This window comes from Gobio gobio, assembly GCF_949357685.1.
Source record: "Gobio gobio genome assembly, chromosome: 9".
NCBI classification, from domain to species: domain Eukaryota; kingdom Metazoa; phylum Chordata; class Actinopteri; order Cypriniformes; family Gobionidae; genus Gobio; species Gobio gobio.
The window spans coordinates 11961508-11985313 of NC_137115.1; the positions used below are offsets into that span (position 1 = coordinate 11961508).

General features: G+C 41.6%; 1 protein-coding gene across 1 annotated transcript in view; it reads left to right on the plus strand.

Annotated features, from left to right (window-relative positions):
* cntn5 (contactin 5) overlaps positions 1-23806 on the plus strand; it is a 460526-nt gene that overhangs the window by 262415 nt on the left and 174305 nt on the right. The window contains exon 6 of the mRNA XM_079825767.1: positions 11716-11811. Coding sequence (XP_079681893.1) covers positions 11716-11811 — 96 coding nt within the window. The remainder of the gene's footprint in view (positions 1-11715; positions 11812-23806) is intronic.

A 23806-nucleotide genomic window follows, 5' to 3' on the forward strand; every position in this document is an offset into this window, starting at 1 on the left:
AGGTGTCTTGTCTTTTTGCACCAGATGCTTTCGTTTTTCATGGAAAAAAAAACTTTGATCTTATTCTTTTTCATTTTGTGCAGCCTTGTCTAGGTTTGAGCATTAAACACAGGTGTTGCGCCTGTTGATGGCTCTTTGTGCTTTTGCTGCAATGGAACAATGCAAGAAATCCCTAATGATCACAAACAAACTGGAATGGAGGTCGACCAATAATGGATTTTAATATCGATAACTGAGGTGGAAAATCTAGCCGATAACCAATTAATTGGCTGATGGATTCTAAAATCATTGAATCAATGAAAATTAGTGCTGAACTCCATGAGAATGTTTTGAATTTTTAAAACAAATGAAATCAAAGACATTTTACTGGAAAATACTATTTCAGTCTCTAAATTTCACATTTAATTCAATGTGTTAATGAGTGAAATTTGTTTCCAAGTAAAGCCTAATTTTTATTTTATTTTTTACAGGGAAGTCTTGTATTTTCAAATGGCTTGTATTGGCTATATTCTATATAATAACAATTAGGCATAACATTATGACCACCTTTCTTATAATGTGTTGGTACCTCTTTTGCTGCCAAAACAGCCCTGACCCATCAAGGCATGGGCTTCACTAGACCCCTGAAGGTCTGCTGTGGCATCTGGCACCAAGATGTTAGCAGCAGACCCTTTAAGTCCTGTAAATTACGAGGTGGTGCCTCCATGGATCGGACTTGTTTGTTCAGCACATCACACAGATGCTCTATTGGATGGAGATCTAGGGAATTTTGGAGGCTAAGTCAACACCTCAAACTTGTTGTTGTGCTCCTCAAACCATTCCTGTACCATTTTTGCTTTGTGGCAGGGCAAATTATCCTGCTGAAAGAGGCTGCAGCCACCAGGGAATATCGTTTCCATAAAAGGGTGTACATGGTCTGCAACAATGCTTAGGTAGGTGGTACATGTCAAAGTAGCATCCAAATGGATGGCAGGACCCAAGGTTTCCCAGCAGAACATTGCCCAAAGCATCACACTGACCAAAAACACCACACAAGAGCTGCAGTTTTGGAGATGCTCTGATCCAGTCATCTAGCCATTACAATTTGGCCCATGTCAATCTCGCTGAAATCCTTACGCTTGCCGATTTTTCCTGCTTCTAACACATCAACGTTCACTTGCTGCCTAATATATCCCGCCCACTAACAGATGCCGTGATGAAGAGATAATCAGTGTTATTCACTTCACCTGGTCATAATGTTATGCCTGATCGGTGTAGATGTGCCCTCGTTTGAACATTATGCCATGTTCACATTTTAGATGTGCTATATTTTACCTTGGTATTATTTTTCTTTTGCACAAAACTTTATAAAGTTTTATTTTGTAAGAGAAAAAAGTTTATTTATTTATTTAGTTATTTAGAATATTTGTTTCCACCATGGAATATAAATAACAGTTGTGAGTTTGAGTGTATGTCACACAATTCTGATAAAGTCAGAATTGCAAACTCGTAATTGCAAGTTATAAAGTCTGAATATAAACTCGAAATTGTGAAAAAAGTAAGAATTGTATGGAAGCTTGTTATCTCATACTTTAGCCTTTTTTCTGCAATTCTGACTTTCTCAGAATTTTGTGATATAAATTGCTAGATATAAAGTCAGAATTGCAAGTTATAAAGTAAATTCTGACTTAAAATCTCTCAGATCTGACTTTATAACTCGCAATTCTGACTATCTCTCAATTCTGACTATATATCTCGCAATTCTGACTTTATATCACACAATTCTGACTATTGACTTTTTTATCATGCAATTCTGACTTTACAGTATATCACGCAATTCTGACTTTACTTCTCACAATTCTGAATTAATATCTCGCAATTCTGACCTTATAACTCACAATTCTGACTATTATCTCTCAATTCTGACTTTATATCACACAATTATTACTTTATAACTCGCAATTGGGCGTTTATAAACTCACAATTTTCTTTTGTCGCAATTATCTTTTTAAATGTTTTCTTCCGTGATGGAAACAAGCTTTCATTGATTGGTGCTGCTGTGACATTACGAAGGCAAGAAAAAGTAATCACAGCTGTGTCTTCACAAATGAAGACATTTAGTGAAGCAAAAATAGTTGTCTGTGCATGGAAGTGAAAAAGAATAATTCATTAATTTGCCACTAACAGACAGCCCACCTGCTCTTCAGAGCACTCTCGATCCCATGCAGTGCATGAAATGTGACAGATTAACAGCTTCTCTGTAATGGGGAGTGTTAACCATTACAGTTGAAAGGTTGGCGAGCTTATCTTCTGCATGTCGACTGTATTCAAGCAGGAGCATCTGACTGTTCACAGATGAAAAGAGAAAGCAAAAGTGTTTTGGCCAATCAAAAGAATGGCAGACGATAATGTCCAAAGTCGCTATGTGACCAAGTGATGGAACACAGTGGCAAAACACAAGCTGTTCAATTTAAATGGCAAAATCAGACTGAAAGGGATATCCACACTGCATTCAACAAATTATGCTGTGCTTCCTTGCGATGCTGGCAAGGAAGTTGAATGTCTGTGATTATGCATGTCTGTGCATGTCTATTGATGTCAATTTTCATGGTTACACATTGTAATGATGAATAAAAATTCATGCAGAAGCTTCGCAATAATTTCTAAGCCAGCATATGTGTTAGCAGCATTGTTAAATCATTTACTTTTTTCTTTTTTTTCATATTTCACACAAGAAAGTTCAATCTGGAAATGAATAAATGACATGAAATAACATGCATGGTTGAATCATACACTGTAACATCTAGGGGAAAGTGAATGTGATCTAATAAGATTTAGGCTAATATTTGAAGACGAAAAATTAAATAAAATAAAATGCAATGTCTTCAAAGACTTAAAGTTTCCAATTAGGGCGGAAAGTCAGAAGACCGATCAGTTGTTAGTTTTTTGTCTTTTTAGACTTTTACTACTATGTACTTATGTCAAAAAAGTAAACAAATAAAATTGTTAGGTGTAATGTCTTGTTCATATTATATTGAAAAATAATTTTGCTGCTATTGATGTGTAATATGAGTAAGGTTAGGGACAGGTTTGGAGGTATTAGGTAGGTTTAAGGGTGGGTTAAGGGGTAAAAGAAGGCAAACAGTGTAATTATAGATGTAATTACAACTGAATTACAGCTGTAATTACATGCAGGTATATTTTAGAAGTACAATCAGAGGGGAAACGTCAGGGCCTATTGCAAAAATATATATATTTTCAAACAAATAATAGTTTAAAAAAAGTTTAATAAAAATTCATCAGTTTATGCTTTTTTTTGTTTAAAAGCAGAGGGTCTGTTCTTATATATATATATATATATATATATATATATATATATATATTGCATGTTCAGATGTAAAATATTTTGGGGGCCATAACATTTTTGTGAAAATGATCAATAACGCTGGCGGTCACTGGCAACTTTCTTTTAAAAACGCTTGCGGGGAAAGAGTTAAGGATATTACATTTGAAAGATGTAATAAAAAAATAAAATTCAATCTTTAAAGAAAAAAACAGAAGGTATTTTTCCTGTATTTCAGCAATAATTTCGAATATTAATTTTTAAGTGATTTAGTATGTTTTTAGTCACCTTTAGTTCGTCTGCCTTTTATTAAAGAACACTAGGCTTCCAAATACTGCTATCTAAGGTATTATGAAGTTATCTAAGCTATCTCAGTTATTTGTCCATTTTATCATCTGCCCACGGGAAAAGTATTGGTCGTGAAATCAGCAGTTTCAGTTGGACTTTTATTTTGAAATAAATAATGACCTTCATTTGACACCTTGTCTGCCTCACAAAGCACTCATATGGTGTAGTATTTGCTGCATTATCTGTGAAATCTTTTCTTCTTTTTCTTCTTTCTTTCACTCTCTCATTAATAATGTGACCTGTGAGTTTTATTGTGCAATGCTGTACACATATATACATCTATATATTATGTTAGGGTACATGTCAAGGTTGCGCTTTTCAAATCAAACGTTCCACCAGAGAATATAGCAGTCTGTCAAATGTTATAACAGACAGGGGCAAAGATCAGCTATTGTTCAGTGGAAGTGATTTACCGCATTGTTGTGTCAATAAGGCCGCGTGTCCACCAGCTAGGTGCTCTGCTAAAAACGTCTCGCTGTGGGCGCTTGAGAGCGTTTTGGCAGTGCAGCGTTTTTTTCAGTTGAGACTCTTGCTTGTTATGATACGAAATATCCGCAGAAGTGTTACTAGTATCTCATTTCACAGATAGTTTGTTTCTGTATTGATTCTATATAAAATGCTGATACAATGTAAAGTATTTGCTCTGGCTCTTGTTTTAAATTATTTTGTTCCATTATTATACTGCTTGTTATCATCTGTTGACGTTGTACAGTACAGGCAGAATGTTGCGGTTGGTCGGTGTTGTATTTGTCTCGCCCCTCCTCCACTCTGATTGGACGGCTGGATGAAAAGTGACATTGATGAGCACTGCACTTTACTCAAAGTTGAACATTCTTCAACTCTAGGTGACCAGTAAAAAACGCTGAGCGTTCAGCGCCTCGTTACGCTCATGGCGTTCTAAAAATGTGGCGCGCATTGAAAACAATTGAATACGCCAGCCAGCTGCGCTATGGTGGACACACGGCCTAACAGTCAAGTTAACCCATTTTAAGGACTTCAGTGAGGACAGACTGCGTTTGGCACTTCCCCCCGCCTTTAGTCAAATGTTCAGTATGACTTCGGTTTTCAGAGCTGACTAGTAGATGGTAGATGGGGTTGTGAACGTAGGTTCATGTTTGCATAAATTATGTTGTTTGGTGCAGAAATCAACCTTGCCTGGTAGTTTCTTACAGGCCCGCAACGCCTGGCATTGCTGCTGTGTGAAATTAAAACTGCCTCATTTCAGGCTGAAAGGGGCTAATCAACACCACCCACGACCGGGGCTGATGAAACATCTTGTCTCCTGTCCCACAAGCTTATGTCTTCTGTTCTGTCTCAACCCACAAAAAGAAGGAGAAAAAAAGATTAATTACCCTCATGGCTAAGCCTGCTGGAACTTTTTCACGCAGTACATACAATAAATGGAAAAATAAATGAACAGCCATTCTTAGCCGAATTTGCCACTGCTCTTAGGAAGGAAACATGACAAGTGAGATCTCTATATTATCGAAGTAGTTTCTCATAGACATCAGTGAGATAAAATGGAGAACATTACTTTTGCTTGTTATTAAAATTATAGGATCAAAATTGACCTGTTTGCTGTATTTTACACTTGGGGAAAAAAAGAGTTTCAATACTCATGAAGATGTACTTAAGTCGTAGGAGAGAGCGGGGCACAACCTAACGCTTTTTGACCTTCTCAGTTTTTGTAAATCCATTTGGGGTTCAGAGTATTTATTTTTTCCCACATTAATTGCACACATGTCTAGTACAATTGTGTGGTTTTGTTTCATTAATACAGTGTATACTTTTTTCTTGATTTACCCCGAAAGAATGGAAGTGAAATGTGACAACATGCCCCGTAGGTGGGGTACATTGTAACATGTGGTGGGGTACGTTGTAACATGACCAAATGAAAGCTTAAAATGTTATCTGATATAATAAAAAAAATATCCAAGACAAACTAAAATATTTTGTCAACAAAATACAATTATTAACTTTTTAAAATAAAATAATGGCATTTTTTAATCATTAAAAATATACTAATTTTTGAGTTTGACAACAAACACATCGCTAAATACAGCTAAACAGCATAGTTCAAAACATAATAATAATTCATAATTTCTGAACATTGACTCTCAGTCATTATTCACCCTTTTCTCATGGTTTCTCAAAAGAATTAATAAAAGTATAGAATATAATGGCATATTTCTATTATAGGGGCTCATTGTAACGCAGTGTTACAACGCACCCCACCTGCACAACTGGGTTCCCTTTCGAAAGGGAACTCTCGCTGCGTCTAGCTGACGCTATGGGGAACGCCCTCAGCGTGACTGGTGTCTGAAGCTACTATCGAATCACGGCAAAGTCTTTGACCGACGTCAGCCCATGACGTCATCACCATGCGACCCAGAAGTATATAAGGGCGCTGTGCCAACACAGATACATCTTTTTCGTCTTCAGGGACTGTTTGTTTGAAGCGGTATCTGCGGATCTGGTAAGATAAAACTAAGAGGAAGATGAAACGCACAGAGAAGAAGCAGAGCTTTAGGAAGTGTGCCGACCCGTGTCAGAGGTTTCTGACACCAGGATACACACACACTCTGTGCGTTTATTGCTTGGGCGAAGAGCATGCACAGGCAGTTCTCGAGGGAGCTGCCTGTGCAAACTGTGAGCAGTTCCCCGTGAGAACGCTCCGTTCTCGTCTGGCCCTTTTCTCGAGGGAAGAGGGCACTACATCTGGGGCTGCCGATGTGAGTTCCGCTCGCGCTGAGGCGGAGCGGCGGCGCACATCGTGGGGCTCCCAGATGGAGCTCGCTGATTGTCTGGAGAGAGGTGTGGTTCTCTCGGACGATCTGGCGGCTGACGAGAGCGACCTGCAGGTCGACGTGGAGAACGACAGTTCTCCGCCGAGCTCTGCAGCGGGTGCTCTTCGGGACGGGCAGGAGATGGCTGAGGAGGATGGTAATAGCGACCAGGACCAGCCTGGACCCTCTCAGCCACCCTGTCCCGCGCACGCCGAGCTGCTGGATGCTATGGAGCACGCCACGGAAAGGCTGAGGCTGCCCTGGCGGCGCGCTGGGGGAGAAGTCGCTCGTGGACGGCTCGACGATCGATTTCTCCCCGGTCATAGACCAGCACCTCAGATGAGCCTGGTCAACTTCATGTCATTTGTAAATATGCATCCTTTCCTGTCATTCAGACCTGCAACACATTTAAAAAAAAAGTTGGGACAGTAAAGTATTTACCACTTTGTAATGTTGCCATTCCTTTTCACAACACTTTTCACAACCTTTTTCACAACCTTTTCACAACAAGACACCAAGTGATGAAGTGTTTCAGGTGTAATTTTGTCTCATTCTTCCTGCAAACAAGTCTTAAGGTGGGCAACAGTACGGGGTCTTCGTTGTCGCATTTTGCGCTTCAAAATGCGCCACACATTCTCTATTGGAGACAGGTTGGGACTGCAGGCAGGCCAGTCAAGTACCCGTACCCTCTTCCTCCGCAGCCAGGACTTTGTAATGTGTGCAGAATGTGGTTTTGCATTTTCTTGTTGAAATGTGCATGGACGTCCCTGGAAAATATGTCTTCTTGAAGGCAGCATAATATGCTCTATATCTACTTTTCAGCATTAAGGGTGCCTTCACAGAAGTGCAAGTTACCTTTGCCAAGGGCACTGACACAACCCCAACCATGACAGACCCTGGCTTTTGGACTTGTTGCTGGTAACAGTCTGGATGATCCTTTTCTTCTTTGGTCCGGAGCACACAGTGTCCATTCCTCCCAAAAAATACCTGAAATACTGATTCATCTGACCACAGTACACGTTTCCACTGTGTGATGGTCCATCCCAGATGCCTCCGAGCCCAGAGAAGTCGACGGCGCTTCTGGACACTGTTAACATAGGGCTTCCTTTTGGCACAGTACAGTTTTAACTGGCATTTGTGGATGTAACTACGTATTGTGTGGTACTTGACAAAGGTTTGCCAAAGTAGTCCTGAACCCATGTGGTGATATCGCTTATAGATGAATGACGATTCTTGATGCAGTGCCACCTGAGGGATCGGAGATCATGGTTGTTCAGCTTAGGCTTGCGCCCTTGTCCTTTATGCACTGAAATTCCTCCAGATTCCTTGAATCTATTAATTATGTTATGCACTGTTGAATGTGAAATATCCAAATATCTTCCTATCTTTCTTTGAGGAACATTATTGTTAAACATTTTAATAATTTTCTCACGTATTTGTTGGCAAACTGGCAATCCTCGGCCCATCTTTGCTCCTAAAGGATTAGACCTTTCTTGGATGCTGCTTTTGTACCAAATCATAATTACAATCACCTGTTGACATCACCTGTTTCAAATCACATCATTATTTAACCATTTTACCTCATTACTAGCCCTAAATTGCTCCTGTCCCAACTTTTTTTTAAATGTGTTGCAGGTCTGAATGACAGGAAAGGATGTATATTTACAAATGACATGAAGTTGACCAGACAAAACATGAAATATTTTGTGTTCATATTGTCTGCAATGATGTAAATTTAGAAATCACTTCTTTTTTTTTATTTGCGTTTTCCATACTGTCCCAACTTTTTCTGATTTTAGGGTTGTAAGTAAGAAATGTACTTTTGCTATGGTTAAATATTTAACCTAAATTTAATATTTAAACTTAACCATATTTTCCTTAATTGTATTGAATGTGCAATTGTAGTGTACAAGTTTAGTTTTTGTTGTTTTTTCTGATCTTCTCTTCACTAGAATCTATCTACTATCAAATGCTATTTATCACTTGATTTTGTTCTGAAGAGCCTGGGGAAAATGTGGTTATTATTTAGTTCCTTGCACGAATGTGACTGCTAAGCCAAATTAAGTGTCATTCCAGGGGATTGTGCCATTATATTTGTTGATATGTCAGCACAACAATGCTTAACGGGACACTTATTGATTTGCTGACCTTCGTAAATGCAGCTAATGTCCCATTTCCATTTGCACCTTGTTACTGAGAGCTTTGAGAAGTGGAAGTTCATATGTGCAAGCTCAAACTAAGGCAAAATGACCTTTAAAACAGTGTAATCTAAAAATTAAGAGTTGGATTTCAGCAGACCTAAGAGCCCCGGAGCTGAAAATGTGTCCTTGAATGCTCATAATGTACTGAATGTAAATCTGAAGATTTTTTTTTTCATAAGTTCTCTGCACTATGTGCATATAAATGAATCTTGTTTTCATTGAAGTGTACATATAAGCTGGTATATTTGATGCTCTAACTGTACCCTAAAGACACACTTTATTATTTTGCTCTCTAAAGTACAATTTTTCTTCACATAATAAAGAAACAAATGGAAGTGAGATCTCTTTAATGTCCCAATATTCTCTACTAGATGGCTTTGAGATTAAATTGAGACTTTTGCTTAAGTATCCTACTAGAAAAGTTAGTTTTCTCACATTTCTTCACATTTCTAGTTTCAGAATATCAGCAGAGTCTCAAATAAACTCAAGCATTTGTCATCATAATCTTCTGAAACCAAATGATGAGCTATGCTGTCCAAATTTATTTTTTTATTATAGGAGAAACATCTGAAACAAAGCTAATACTGTACCTAGCTAACAGGGAATGTTCTCACAACTTTGGCAAACATTTTTCTCGTTATGAACGTTCTTCCAGTAATGCTAATAGAATATGTTCAATCAAAGTTATCTGCTTCTTAATATAGTTCACAAAAACTTTATTTATTCAGTGTTAATGACAAAATTGTCTTCAGGAAACATTTCAGTTGAGTGTTCATCTGACATACACTACCTGCCTTTACATGCACATTAACTTTAATGACATCCCATTTTTAATATGAAGGAGTTGGCCCACCCTTTGCAGCTATAACAGCTTCAACTCTTCTGGAAAAGGCTTTCCACAAGGTTTAAGAGTGTGTTTATGGGAATTTTTGACAATTTTTCTAGAAGTGCATTTGTGAGGTCAGGCACTGATGTTGGATGAGAAGGACTGGCTCAGTCTCCGCTCTAATTAATCCCAAAGGTGTTCTATCGGGTTGAGGTCAGGACTTTGTGAAGGCCAGTCAATTTCCTCCACACCAAACTCGCTCATCCATGTCTTTATTGACCTTGCTTTGTGCACATGTTGGAACAGGAAGGGGCCATCCCCAAACTGTTCCCACAAAGTTGGGAGCATGAAATTGTCCAAAAATGTCTTGGTATGCTGAAGCATTAAGAGTTAATTTCACTAGAACTAAGGGGCCAAGCCAACCCCTGAAAAACAATCCCACACCATAACCCCCCCTCCAACAGAATTTACACATCGCACAATGCAGTCAGGCAAGTACCGTTCTCCTGGCAATTGCCAAACCCAGACTCGTCCATCGGGTTTCCAGACAGAGAAGCGTGACATGTCTCCACTGCTCTAGAGTCCAGTGGTGGTGTGCTTTAAACCACTGCATCCGACACTTTGCATTGCACTTGGTGATGTAAGGCTTGGATGCAGCTGCTCAACCATGGAAACCCATTTCATGAAGCTCTCTATGAACTGTTCTTAAGCTAATCTGAAGGCCACACAAAGTTTGGTCTTTAGCTATTGACTCTGCAGACTGCACCTCAGCATGCGCTGACCACGCTCTGTGATTTTACGTGGCCTACCACTGTGTGGCTGAGTTGCTGTTGTTCCCAAATACCAATAAGAATTGATTTGGAGGTGTGTCCCAATAATTTTGGCAATATAGTGTATGTACAGTAGGTAATATTTATAGCTAGTGGTTAAAATGGGTACTGGGTACTAAATTCTAAATATTAGAGAGGGTTGTTTATCCCGCCCGGCTTTTAAGGCCCCGTTTACACTAGTGCATTTTCGTTTTAAATGCATAACTTTTGCTACGGTTGTGCAGGTGTAGAATCTGCAATCTCAAACCTAGCTTGTTTGTTGGGTTCCGTGGCTACAATACGCTGTTTTCTGCCAACTGGCAATCAGAGAACATTTAAAATTAATGTTTGCAAAATGATAAAATGGACCTTTGCCGTAATTTTTTCTCTAATGTTCACATAAACATTTTTTTAATGGATATCTATAATAACATTCTCAAAATGTTAGAGAAAAAAATAAAAATAATAATAATTTGTTCTGAAGTTTTAGTTGGACATTCATCAACATTTTTTAAACATTACTAACTACTTGTTTTAGTCTGTTCATAGAACATTAAAAGTAACATGCAAAATTATAAAATTGACTGTTCCCCTAATGTTTTCTCTAACATTTACATAACCAAGAACACATTCTTAAAACATAAAAAAACTGGATGCCTCGAATATTCAGAGCACATTGAGCAATAATGTTTGATTAACTTAATGTTAGCAATGATATTTTTGTAAAATGGGTACTTTAGGTAATGTAACTGAGATTCAGAGCAACCTCTAAACAATGATAATGTTGTTCTTAACATATGTAATGACTTTGCGATGCACTACATCCCCCACACCTTCTCTCTGCAAAGGGCAGTCAGCCAATGGCATGTTGTTGTGCGAGTTTGCAGATGAATTATGGTAATTTATGCAAATTAGATTTGTTTCAACAGATTAACTGTAGTAGCTCCACCTGTCCAGAGTGCTGCTACATGTGAAAACCTTCACCTCTACATTCCAACTCAAAATTACATTTTAAAAATACCATCCGACGTCTGTAATGACTGCCCACAATTCTCCGCTTTTTGTGAACTAAAATGATTTTCCATGTCTCTTCTGTATTTTAAAAGTACTCACAAGATTGAAGGCTTCGAGCAAGGTTACCTGTTTTAATTACCACTTGGTCGTCGTGTCCAGAGGGAAACAGGAAGTGAGATTTAAGTGGCAGGTTTTGGGCGTAGAGCAGGTTAAAGTGAAAGCTCACATGGAGGTCACACCTCAGGTGACAGATACTAAATCTAGACGAGCCGCGAGCGCTTATACGATTTTCAGGCACTCATATGCAATCTCTGACCCTTAATCTGCAGGTTAACAGCTGCCTCTGTGCCACCGTGTGTCACTCTGTCACTGGCTAAAACCACGCCTGCATATGTGTGTGTGTTTGCAGATCTCGGGGCGTTCAGCGGTCGGACTAGAGGAGCTGTTTCGGTGAGGGAAGGCCAGGGGGTTGTGCTAATGTGTGCCCCCCCTCCTCATTCGCCAGGTGGGTACCTCTCTATCTGTTCTGTCTCCCTCTCTATTGAAAAGAGCAGCATAAAGGTCACCAGCATGCGTTTATTTTTTTATTTTTTTGATGCTGGCTGCATATGAAAAACAATATTATATACAAGAATCTTATAAGAATGGTATATAACAAGTCATATAGATTTATCTTATATGCCAGCAGTAGATTTGTTCTGCTGTATTTTATAGCTCTGCTCTGAAACACTGATCAGCAAACATAAACACAGAAGCTCAACTGTACTTGCTTGACACGCAAGAACAAACCTAATTGTTTTTTGCTGAAGCTCAAACGTGCTGCGTAACACAAGAATGAACCTCATTGGTTCTTGCTCCCCTTACGGAAATTAACCATGGTTTTACTACAAATAAAATAAAAACATGGTTATTTTAGTTAAACCATGGTAACCACAAATTAACCATGGCTTTGCTACTCTAACCATAGTTTATCCATGGTATTTGTGGTAAAGCTGTTATATACTGGTTATATAAATGGTAATCATTTAGCCAAAAAACATGGTTACTGTAAGGATCGGTTTTGCTGCTAAGACAAAATCTTAGATCCACACCCCAGCAATAGAACAATAAAAGTCACTAATCTTGAGAGAAGATCTCACAGAAACTGTGTGACACCACCCTGACAAACACCCCCCCCCCCCCCCCCTCCTTATTTTGCCCTCTCCTTGCCCTGTTTTCAAGTCACCAAATCCAGATATACCAGTGATGATGTATCTTGTAAATCTATTGTTTTATCCCTTTCATGTTTGATGTCTTTTTAAAGGTCTCGGTGCGAATGGTAAAATGGTCTCAGTTTCACTGCAGTCACTAGTCGTATTAGAAAGATTGAAAACTAATGAGAATTCTGTTCTCCTTTTGAGGAGTCTCTTCAAAGATATCTGATCCACTCCCCCAAAACCAGGTGATTGTGTTGCAAATATCTACAACCCTTTTGTTCTAGTTGGAGTATTTAAGGGAGGGTAACATAGCTTTCAGGGGGGAAAATTCTGTAGCCAGAACCCCCATGCAGTCTGTGTGAGTGTCTTTGGGACACACACACACACTGCATGTATTGTGCCAGACATGATGACTCTTCGCATATTACTTTGCGATTGTGTTTATGTTGTTACGCTGATCAGTTGTGTACCATGGATTCTTGTTTACTTATTTACTTTTCCTGTCTGGCCAAAATAAATGTTAATCTTGATTTATTCTGTATCTTTCTGAAATCATTATTTTACTAGAGTCACATGAGGAGTAAGTAGGGGCTACCGCAAATCTCTCTGTTGGGACAGATCAAACTGAGGACTCCATAGCGGGAGCATCGAGCCAAGCATGAGAACCTTTTTAAATAAAAAGGAACCTTCCCCATAAACCTGTGGGATTCACTTAAAGTTAAAATAGTTCACTCTGCAATCCTCTGTAATATCAGAACTGACTAATTTGTGTCGTGAGAGCTAGTGATTCGCGACACTAGCCTCTGTGCGGCTCCGGGTCCCATGGTGGAACGAATGTTTGAAAATAAGTGATACTAAGAAAAATCAACGATCTAAATTAAATCGCAACTAATCATAAAATCAGCTGATAAACTCTAAACGTAACACACTTTATGGAGTCACATAAAATTGGAGTAAGATAAAATTATTTATGGAGTCAGATTTGAAATGAGATATCAATAAATTAAAAGAATTTCACCGAATTGCTGAAAAGGCTTACACGCAGAATTCCTTTTGACCAAGCCGTTAGCATCCGGTTTTTGGGCTAATGGATGGAAGATTACATTACTACACTTTTACTATAATAAAACCATGGTTCATTTTCGTAAGGGTGAAGCTCAAATGTGCTGCGTAACAGGAGAATTAACCTCATTGGTTCTTGCTGAAGCTCAAACGTGCTGTGTAACAGGAGAAGGAACCTCATTGGTTCTTGCGGAAGCTCAAACCTTCTGCGTAACACGAGAATGAAACTTATTGGTTCTTGCGGAAGCTCAAACGTGCTGCATATCACACGAGAATGAACCTCATTGGTTCTTGTTGAAGCTCAAACGTGCTGCGTAACACACAAGAATGAACCTCATTGGTTCTTGCGTAAGCTCAAACCTTCTGCGTAACACGGGAATGAAACTCATTGGTTCTTGCGGAAGCTCAAACGTGCTGCATAACAGGTGAATGAATCTCATTGGTTCTTGTTGAAGCTCAAACGTGCTACGTAACACACGAGAATGAAACTCATTGGTTCTTGCAGAAGCTCAAACGTGCTGCGTAACATGAGAATGAACCTCATTGGTTCTTGCTGTAGCTCAAACGTGCTGCGTAACATGAGAATGAACCTCATTGGTTCTTGCTGAAGCTCAAACGTGCTGCATAACAGGAGAATGAACCTCATTGGTTCTTGCTGAAGCTCAAACGTGCTGCATAATAGGAGAATGAACCTCATTGGTTCTTACGGAAGCTCAAACCTTCTGCGTAACACGAGAATGAAACTCATTGGTTCTTGCTGAAGCTCAAACGTGCTGCATAACAGGAGAATGAATCTCATTGGTTCTTGTTGAAGCTCAAACGTGCTGCATAACAGGAGAATGAACCTCATTGGTTCTTGCTGAAGCTCAAACGTTCTGCGTAACATGAGAATGAACCTCATTGGTTCTTGCGGAAGCTCAAACGTGCTGCGTAACAAGAGAATGAACCTCATTGGTTCTTGCTGAAGCTCAAACGTACTGTGTAACATGAGAATGAACCTCATTGGTTCTTGTGGAATCTCAAATGTGCTGCATAACAGGAGAATGAAACTCATTGGTTCTTGCTGAAGCTTAAACGTGCTGCGTAACACGAGAATGAACCTCATTGGGTCTTGCTGAAGCTCAAACGTGCTGCGTAACACGAGAATGAACCTCATTGGTTCTTGCTGAAGCTCAAACGTGCTGCGTAACACGAGAATGAAACTCATTGGTTCTTGTAGAAGCTCAAATGTGCTGCATAACAGGAGAATGAAACTCATTGGTTCTTGCTGAAGCTGAAATGTGCTGCGTAACACGAGAATGAACCTCATTGGTTCTTGCTGAAGCTCAAACGTGCTGTGTAACAGGAGAATGAACCTCATTGGTTATTGCTGAAGCTCAAACGTGCTGCATAACAGGAGAATGAACCTCATTGGTTCTTGCTGAAGCTCAAACGTGCTGTGTAACAGGAGAAGGAACCTCATTGGTTCTTGCGGAAGCTCAAACCTTCTGCGTAACACGAGAATTAAACGTATTTGTTCTTGCGGAAGCTCAAACGTGCTGCATATCACAGGAGAATGAACCTCATTGGTTCTTCCTGAAGCTCAAACGTGCTACGTAACACACAAGAATGAACCTCATTGGTTCTTGCGTAAGCTCAAACCTTCTGCGTAACACTGGAATGAAACTCATTGGTTCTTGCGGAAGCTCAAACGTGCTGCATAACAGGTGAATGAATCTCATTGGTTCTTGTTGAAGCTCAAACGTGCTACGTAACACACGAGAATGAACCTCATTGGTTCTTGTTGAAGCTCAAACGTGCTACGTAACATACGAGAATGAAACTCATTGGTTCTTGCGGAAGCTCAAATGTGCTGCATAACAGGAGAATGAAACTCATTGGTTCTTGCTGAAGCTGAAATGTGCTGCGTAACACGAAAATGAACCTAATTGGTTCGTGAGGAAGCTCAAGCATTCTGCGTAACACGAAAATTAACCTCATTGGTTCTTGAGGAAGCTCAGATGTGCTATATAACACACAATAATTAATCTCATTGGTTCACACATGCCAAGTGAACATCCCTGAGCTTCTGTTTGCCATATCTGATGTGTGCATCGATTAATATTTATTTGTGGTTAAAAGCCTAAATTCAAACTGTTCATCATATAACGCGATTGTGTCTCTTCAGAAAATTTTGACTAAACCGCTCAATTCATATGGATTAGTTTTACGATATCTTTATGAATATTTTTAAGTGTCAAAGTGGTAGTTGCATAGACTGTTAGTTGGGGGACAGAAATCTTTCATAAAGATTTCATTAAAAAATAGCTTGATTTGTGTTCCAAATATGAACGAAAGTCTTACAGGTTTGGAAGACATGAGTGACAATAAGCTGGGTGAGTAAATGATGAATTTTCATTTTTGGGTGAACTGTTCTGTTAGGAAGGGAATATTTTTTTCATTTCCATTTCCTTGATTTATATGGAAAGCCTGTTATGTGTTCATGTAACGACATGACATATAAAATTGACAAATTGATAAAAGCCACAATAAGACATTGTGTCATTCACTTGGCTTCTACTTTTGATGCATTGTGCTTTTCAATGGAATCTAATCAAATCTACATCAGATCTACACATCAAATATCAATGTCATTTTTTAGCATGTAGCTTACACCTTGGAAAGAAAAAATACTTTAAACAATCTATGAGTTAAGTTCAAGCTAAGCCAGCATAAACCAGCCTGGACTCTTGCTGACCTAAACTAGTCTTTTCAAAAGGTTATTCTCTCTCAATCGTTTTTCAATCTCTGCTTGTCTTGTTCCAGTTCCTGTAATTGTAGGGGACATGAAGTTGAATGCAGGGAGACAAAGAGAATGGGAATAGAAGGATACAGACAGGGCACTTGAACTAGCATCAGATGAAAGGCTTGTGGTGAGATGGCCATTTTTAGAACAGTTAGTGCTCCCATTGTAACCTCATCCAGCTTCCTCTCTTCCTGTCTGCCCAAGCCTCAACAAAACAGACCGTTTTTAAAGGGATAGTTCACCCAGAAAGAAAAACTCTCAGGTTTTTTAAATCTGTATGCTGTTTTTTTCTTTTCTTTTCTTTCATGCACTGAAAAAGTTTGGTGTAGGATTTACTTTGAAACAATTTCTCAGAAACTGCTAGTAAATTATAGCAAGTAACACATTATATTAAACTTGACATTTTGAAGTAGAAAGGCTGGATGAAAGTATAAATATAATTTTTAAAACAATTAATTCACTCAATTTGGAAGAATATTCACTGTACAGTGCAGTTCATAGAAACTAAGGGATGTCAAGTAAAAAAAAAAAAGACCATATAATATGACTTGCCATAACCCTTTCATAACAGAGACAGAGAAACAGAGATCTCATCCTCTTTTCCATTAGAGGACAACGGAGCAGTGAGATTTGAGACAGGCCACTAAAACGCTCCCCCATGCTGCCTGTGTCTGCGTGAAATAATTGTCTGAGTGCGATTTCTTTTCATTTCTAATGATCCGGTAAATTTGAGCCTTGATGCTGATGCTTGTCTGGAAACACTACATCGACCAGTTAGAGACGGGTAGGTTGACACAAAAGGACTGATATGGAACAGGAAGCCCAGTCAATTATGATACAAATCACTCTGGCAAAGTCCCTAGATGTTATTCACTGTTACTGTCCTGGATAGAACAAACAGCATTGTAGTACTGGGTTTGGACGGATGCGTCAACAGTGTTCCTTCAAAAAATCAATCGCACTTTACATTTGAGAGTTGCAGAGTAATAAAATAATGGTTTATGATTATCTGGTGGTGACACACGCTAAGTAGATCTGGGCTAAACTAAGTGAAACAGAACTGCTGATGATATCCACCAAACGTGTTATATCCAATAAGAAAAGGGGTTGGAGCTGATAAGGACTAAGCTGCAACTGTGTCAGCACAGGCCGGGATTTATTTCGCTCAGAGTTGAGTGTTTGGTGAATTTACGCCTTCGCTAATACCGCTGAAGCTCTCTTTCGGCTCCTTATCGTGGTGTAAACAGTAATGGTCATGCTCATGCTTGTACGGTGCAATAATGACCTCTGTCTGTTTGCAGTCGCACATCTGGACATGGTTCAACATGGTTTGGCAAGATGCAATAGTCAAGTTGCCAAACGCATTTGAAGTGACATCAGACCGCTTTGGTAAAAGGGATTAAATGGGACCAGATTGTGTGTGACCAGATAGATTGATAGATAGATAGATAGATAGATAGATAGATAGATAGATAGATAGATAGATAGATAGATAGATAGATAGATAGATAGATAGATAGATAGATAGATAGATAGATAGATAGATAGATAGATAGATAGATAGATAGATAGATAGATAGATAGATAGATAGATAGATAGATAGATAGATAGATAGATAGATAGATAGATAGATAGATAGAAAATCTAATTAGTATGTAGCTAGTTTATGTTTTTTTACATAACTAATGTCAATTATTTAAAGCTGCAGTCCTTTACTTTTTGCGCTCTAGCGGTTAATACACAGAACTGCATGCGTCTTGCGGAAGAACATTAAAGCCGGAGCTACTTCTCTCTGTTTATGTCTATGGCAAGTCACGCAGGGACTGTGCTCCTCCGCAGCAGTTCCTACCAGTCTGGCCTGAAATAGTCCCAATATAAACACTTATTATAAGTGTACCATAATTGTTCAGGGTAAGACAAGCTAATACAATTTCAGTCCAGTGTGTCCAAACGTATTATATACAATGAGGAAAATAAGTATTTGAACACCCTGCTATTTTGCAAGTTCTCCCACTTAGAAATCATGGAAGGGTCTGAAATTGTCATCGTAGGTGCATGTCCACTGTGAGAGACATAATCAAAACTAAAAAAAATCCAGAAATCACAATGTATGATTTTTTAACTATTTATTTGTATGATACAGCTGCAAATAAGTATTTGAACACCTGAGAAAATCAATGTTAATATTTGGTACAGTAGCCTTTGTTTGCAATTACAGAGGTCAAATGTTTCCTGTAGTTTTTCACCAGGTTTGCACACACTGCAGGAGGGATTTTGGCCCACTCCTCCACACAGATCTTCTCTAGATCAGTCAGGTTTCTGGCCTGTCACTGAGAAACACGGAGTTTGAGCTCCCTCCAAAGATTCTCTATTGGGTTTAGGTCTGGAGATTTGCTAGGCCAAGCCAGAACCTTGATATGCTTCTTACAGAGCCACTCCTTGGTTATCCTGGCTGTGTGATTTCTCACCTTTCTTAGGATCATTGAGACCCCACGAGGTGAGATCTTGCATGGAGCCCCAGTCCGAGGGAGATTGACAGTCATGTTTAGCTTCTTCCATTTTCTAATGATTGCTCCAACAGTGAACCTTTTTTCACCAAGCTGCTTGGCAATTTCCCCGTAGCCCTTTCCAACCTTGTGGAGGTGTACACTTTTGTCTCTAGTGTCTTTGGACAGCTCTTTGGTCTTGGCCATGTTAGTAGTTTGATTTTTACTGACTGTATTGGGTGAACAGGTGTCTTTATGCAGCTAGCGACCTCAAACAGGTGCATCTAATTTAGGATAATAAATGGAGTGGAGGTGGATATTTTAAAGGCAGACTAACAGGTCTTTGAGGGTCAGAATTCTAGCTGATAGACAGGTGTTCAAATACTTATTTGCAGCTATATCATACAAATAAATAGTTAAAAAATCAAACCCTTAAAACAACCCAATTGCTGGTTTAAAACAACCCAATCGCTGGGTTAAAACAAGCCAATTGCTGGGTTAGTCCATTTTCAACCCAACTTGGGTTATTTTTAACCCAGCATTTTTTTAGAGTGCACACACACACACACACACACACACATTCATAATGTACATAATAATGTCACAGACACGTCAGGTTCCACCCTCCACCAATCACAGCTCACTCCTTCCCCAGAGTACTGATCACCATCACCTGCACCTCATCACGATACTCATCACCAGCACTATAAGACTCACAACCACACAGCACTCCACGTCCGGTCTCGTTCGCATATACGAAAGGCTATGCTTACCTCAAGGACTCCTCTACACGTACTTACCTGTCTCCAGCGTGTCTCCTTCATTCCTTCCGTGTTCCTTGTCTGCTGTGTGGGTGTGTTCCAGTCCGTCCCTCAGTTCTCCAGCGATCTCCAGGCTCCATCGTTCATCCATCTGTAAAACAAAGGACAGTAACTCTCTCTCTCGTATCACCTCCAATTCTACCAACAACCCTACTGTGGTCTAATAAACTACCCTTACCTGTTAACATCTGTGTCTGCCTCCTGTGTACTTGTAACAGAAGACGGGACCTTACCGAAGACCCAGTATGAGCCAACCGGATCCGTTCCAGGAATTGGTAGATGCGCTTCGGCGCACATTTCCTCCACCACCCACTCCAGTTACTGTTCATTCACCTGCACCAGCGAACACCAGCCACTCTGTCAACAACCCTCCTTCACTACCTCCGTATGCAAGTCCCATGGCCAAACCGGCGCCCTACTCAGGATCGGCGGAGAATTGCAGCGGCTTCCTGCTGCAATGCACACTGGTCCTGGAGATGCAGCCGCACCTGTTCCCGAGCGACACTTCAAAGATTGCCTTCATCATCTCTCAGCTCAGCGGCAAAGCATTAATGTGGGCCGATTATATCTGGTCACAACAGGGTGCGGTAACACAATCATACGCAGCGTTTATTTCCCACTTCCGGGAGGTGTTTGGAAAACCGATCACAGATTCTTCAGCTGGTGAGAAACTTTATAATTTAAAACAGGGATCCATGTCTATTTACGATTATGCTTTGCAATTCAGAACGCTTGCAGCAGTCAGCGGATGGAATGAACAGGCGCTGATAACAACATATCGGCAAGGATTAGAACCTCGGGTACGGCTGCATCTCGCTGCATGCGAGGACTCCATCGGCCTTGAGAAGTTCATCCAGCACTCCATTCGCTGCGCCACTCGCATGCAAGCGTGCATCCAAGTGCACCAGGACCAGTATCCATCCAGCGTGCCCTTCCGCCGATCCGAACCCGTCAGCACTCCAGAACCAGCCCACGAACCCATGGAATTAGAAAATTCCCGCCTAACCTCTGAAGAACGCCGCCGTCGGCTGACCCTTCGTCTCTGTCTGTATTGTGGTGAACCTGGGCATGTCATTGCTGCATGCCCCACACGACCCCCACGACCCATGGTGAGTGCAATTATTCCTGCTGATCACAAAATGAAACCACTCACCACTGTCGTCATCCTTACTGCCGCTAATGTCTCCCTTTCAGTGGTCGCGCTCCTCAACTCGGAACTTCCTCTCCGGTGCCATCTGCCGCCAGTTCCGCCTCAAGACCACTCCGTCTCCGACCACCTACAGGATCAGCTCCATAACCGGCAGACCCCTCAGTCGCAAGCACGTCCGCACCGTGGCTGGACCAGTCACTCTCCAAGTAGGTCTTTTACACCGGGAAGAGGCTCACATGCTGGTTCTGGAGGATTCGACTGCTGACGTGGTTCTGGGGCGCCCCTGGTTGGAGCAGCACAACCCTACCATCTCGTGGAAGACGGGCGAAATCCTGAAGTGGGGCGACACTTGCTTCTCTCGATGTTTGACCGAACTTCCTCTTCCATCATCGTCTCCGCCTGATTAGACTCTCTGTGCCACATCCATCGAAAGTCCAGTTGAACAACGCTCTGTTGATGTCCCCAAGTGTTACGCCCCCTTCAGCGATGTCTTCTGCCCGCAACGGGCTTCCAAGCTGCCTCCACACCGGCCATGGGACTGTGCCATCGACCTGCTTCCGGGTGAACCAGTACCAAGGGGTAAGATATACCCACTATCCATCCCGGAGGAGAAGGCCATGGAGGATAACATCAAGGAAGCCCTCGCCCAAGGTTACATTAGGCCGTCTACTTCCCCTGCTACATCCAGCTTTTTCTTTGTGGCGAAAAAGGACGGAGGCTTGCGGCCATGCATCGATTATCGTTCACTCAATAAGATCACTGTTAAGTTCCGATATCCCCTTCCTCTCGTCCCAGCAGCCCTAGAACATCTCTGTGGTGCCACTGTGTTCACCAAGCTGGACCTCCGCAGCGCCTACAACCTCATCCGGATACGTGAGGGGGAAGAGTGGAAGACTGCCTTTATTACTCCTACTGGACACTATGAATATCTCGTCATGCCGTATGGATTAGTAAACGCCCCCTCCGTATTCCAGGATTTCATCCATGAGGTGCTCCAGGAGTTCCTCCATCGATTCGTCCTACATCGACGACATCCTCATATACTCCCGGAGCCAGGCCGAACATCGCCAACACGTTGCGGAGGTCCTCAACTGTCTACGTCAGTTCCACCTGTTCCTCAAGGCCGAAAAGTGTTCTTTCCACCAAGCATCAGTTTCCTTCCTGGGGTATCACATAGATCACAGTGGCATCCGGATGGACGAGAGGAAGGTGGAATCCATCACTAACTGGCCAGAACCCACTACCATAAAAGATCTCCAACGATTCCTCGGTTTCTCCAATTTCTACAGATGGATCATCAAAGGTTACAGTTCTATCACTCATCCACTCACCAGTATGTTACGCAATAAGCCCAAGTCTCTGTCCTGGAGCCCGGCCGCCACCAACGCCTTTTGCCAACTCAAGAAAGCCTTCACCACCGCTCCCTTACTAGTCCATCCAGACCCGGAAAGGTCCTTCATCGTGGAGGTGGATGCTTCCACAACCAGAGTGGGAGCGGTGTTGTCACAGCAGCAGGGGACGCCCAGTAGACTCCATCCATGCGCCTTCTTCTCCCGCAAGCTCAGCCCGGCGGAAGTCAACTACTCCATCGGTGACAGGGAACTCGTTGCAGTCAAGCTTGCCTTGGAAGAGTGGAGGCATTGGTTGGAGGGAGCTAAACATGCGTTCCTGGTGCTAACGGATCACAAGAACCTAGAATATCTTCGATCAGCCAAAAGACTAAACCCCAGACAAGCCCGTTTGGGCTATGTTCTTCTCCCGTTTCAATTACACCATCTCCTATCGTCCAGGTACCAAGAATATTAAAGCTGATGCTCTCTCCCGTCTTCATGCTCCTGACGAACAAACCGAAAAACCAGAACCTATTATTCCTAGTTCCCTCATCGTAAGTCCTATTACCTGGTCCGAAGAAACGATTTCCTCCTCCAATGCCTCCACGAACCCTCCGCCGGGCTGTCCACCTGGCTTGCTGTATCTACCTCGGACACGACGCACTCCCACCATTCACTCGGCTCACACGTCACTTGGTACTGGTCACCCGGGGGTCAATGAAACCCTCTCGGTGCTGAAAGAACGCTTCTGGTGGCCAGGGATGGCTAAGGATGTCAGAAGGTACGTGCAGGGCTGTAGGGAGTGTGCCATTTCCAAATCTCCGCGTCATCTTCCAGCTGGAAAACTCCTTCCTCTGCCCATTCCAGAACGCCCATGGTCACACCTAGGAGTAGATTTCATCACTGACCTGCCGGTCTCAGATGGTAATACCACCATTCTAGTAGTGGTAGATCGTTTTTCTAAATCCTGTCGTCTGATCCCACTTCCAGGTCTGCCTTCTGCCATGGAAACAGCTGAAACACTCTTCAACCAAGTATTTAGATACTTTGGAGTACCAGAGGACATTGTATCAGACCGAGGTCCCCAGTTCATATCCAGAGTATGGAGATCGTTCTTTTCACTCCTAGGTGTGGCCGTTAGCCTGACGTCGGGGTATCATCCACAGTCGAACGGGCAGACGGAAAGGAAGGTACAGGAAATTGGCTGCTTCCTACGTACCTTCTGTCATGACCACCAGGACTCTTGGAACCAGTTCCTGGGTTGGGCCGAGTACGCGCAAAACTCACTCAAACAGTCAACCACAGGACTCACCCCGTTCCAGTGCGTACTCGGCTTTCAACCTCTACTATTCCCCTGGGATGGGGAACCCTCCGACGTTCCTGCAGTGGACTACTGGTTCCGAGAGAGCGAGAGGGTCTGGGACTCAGCCCACCATCAGTTGCAACGGGCCCTGCGCAGATGCAGGATGGTAGCCGATCTCCGACGATCTAACACCCCTGTCTTCCAGCCTGGTCAGCTGGTTTGGCTATCAACCAGAGACATCAGAATGCGTCTGCCTTGCAAAAAGCTGAGTCCCAGGTTCATTGGCCCATTCCCCATCATCAAGCAGGTCAACCCAGTCACCTATCAACTCCCTCTGCCACAAGGGTATCGTATCCATCCCACTT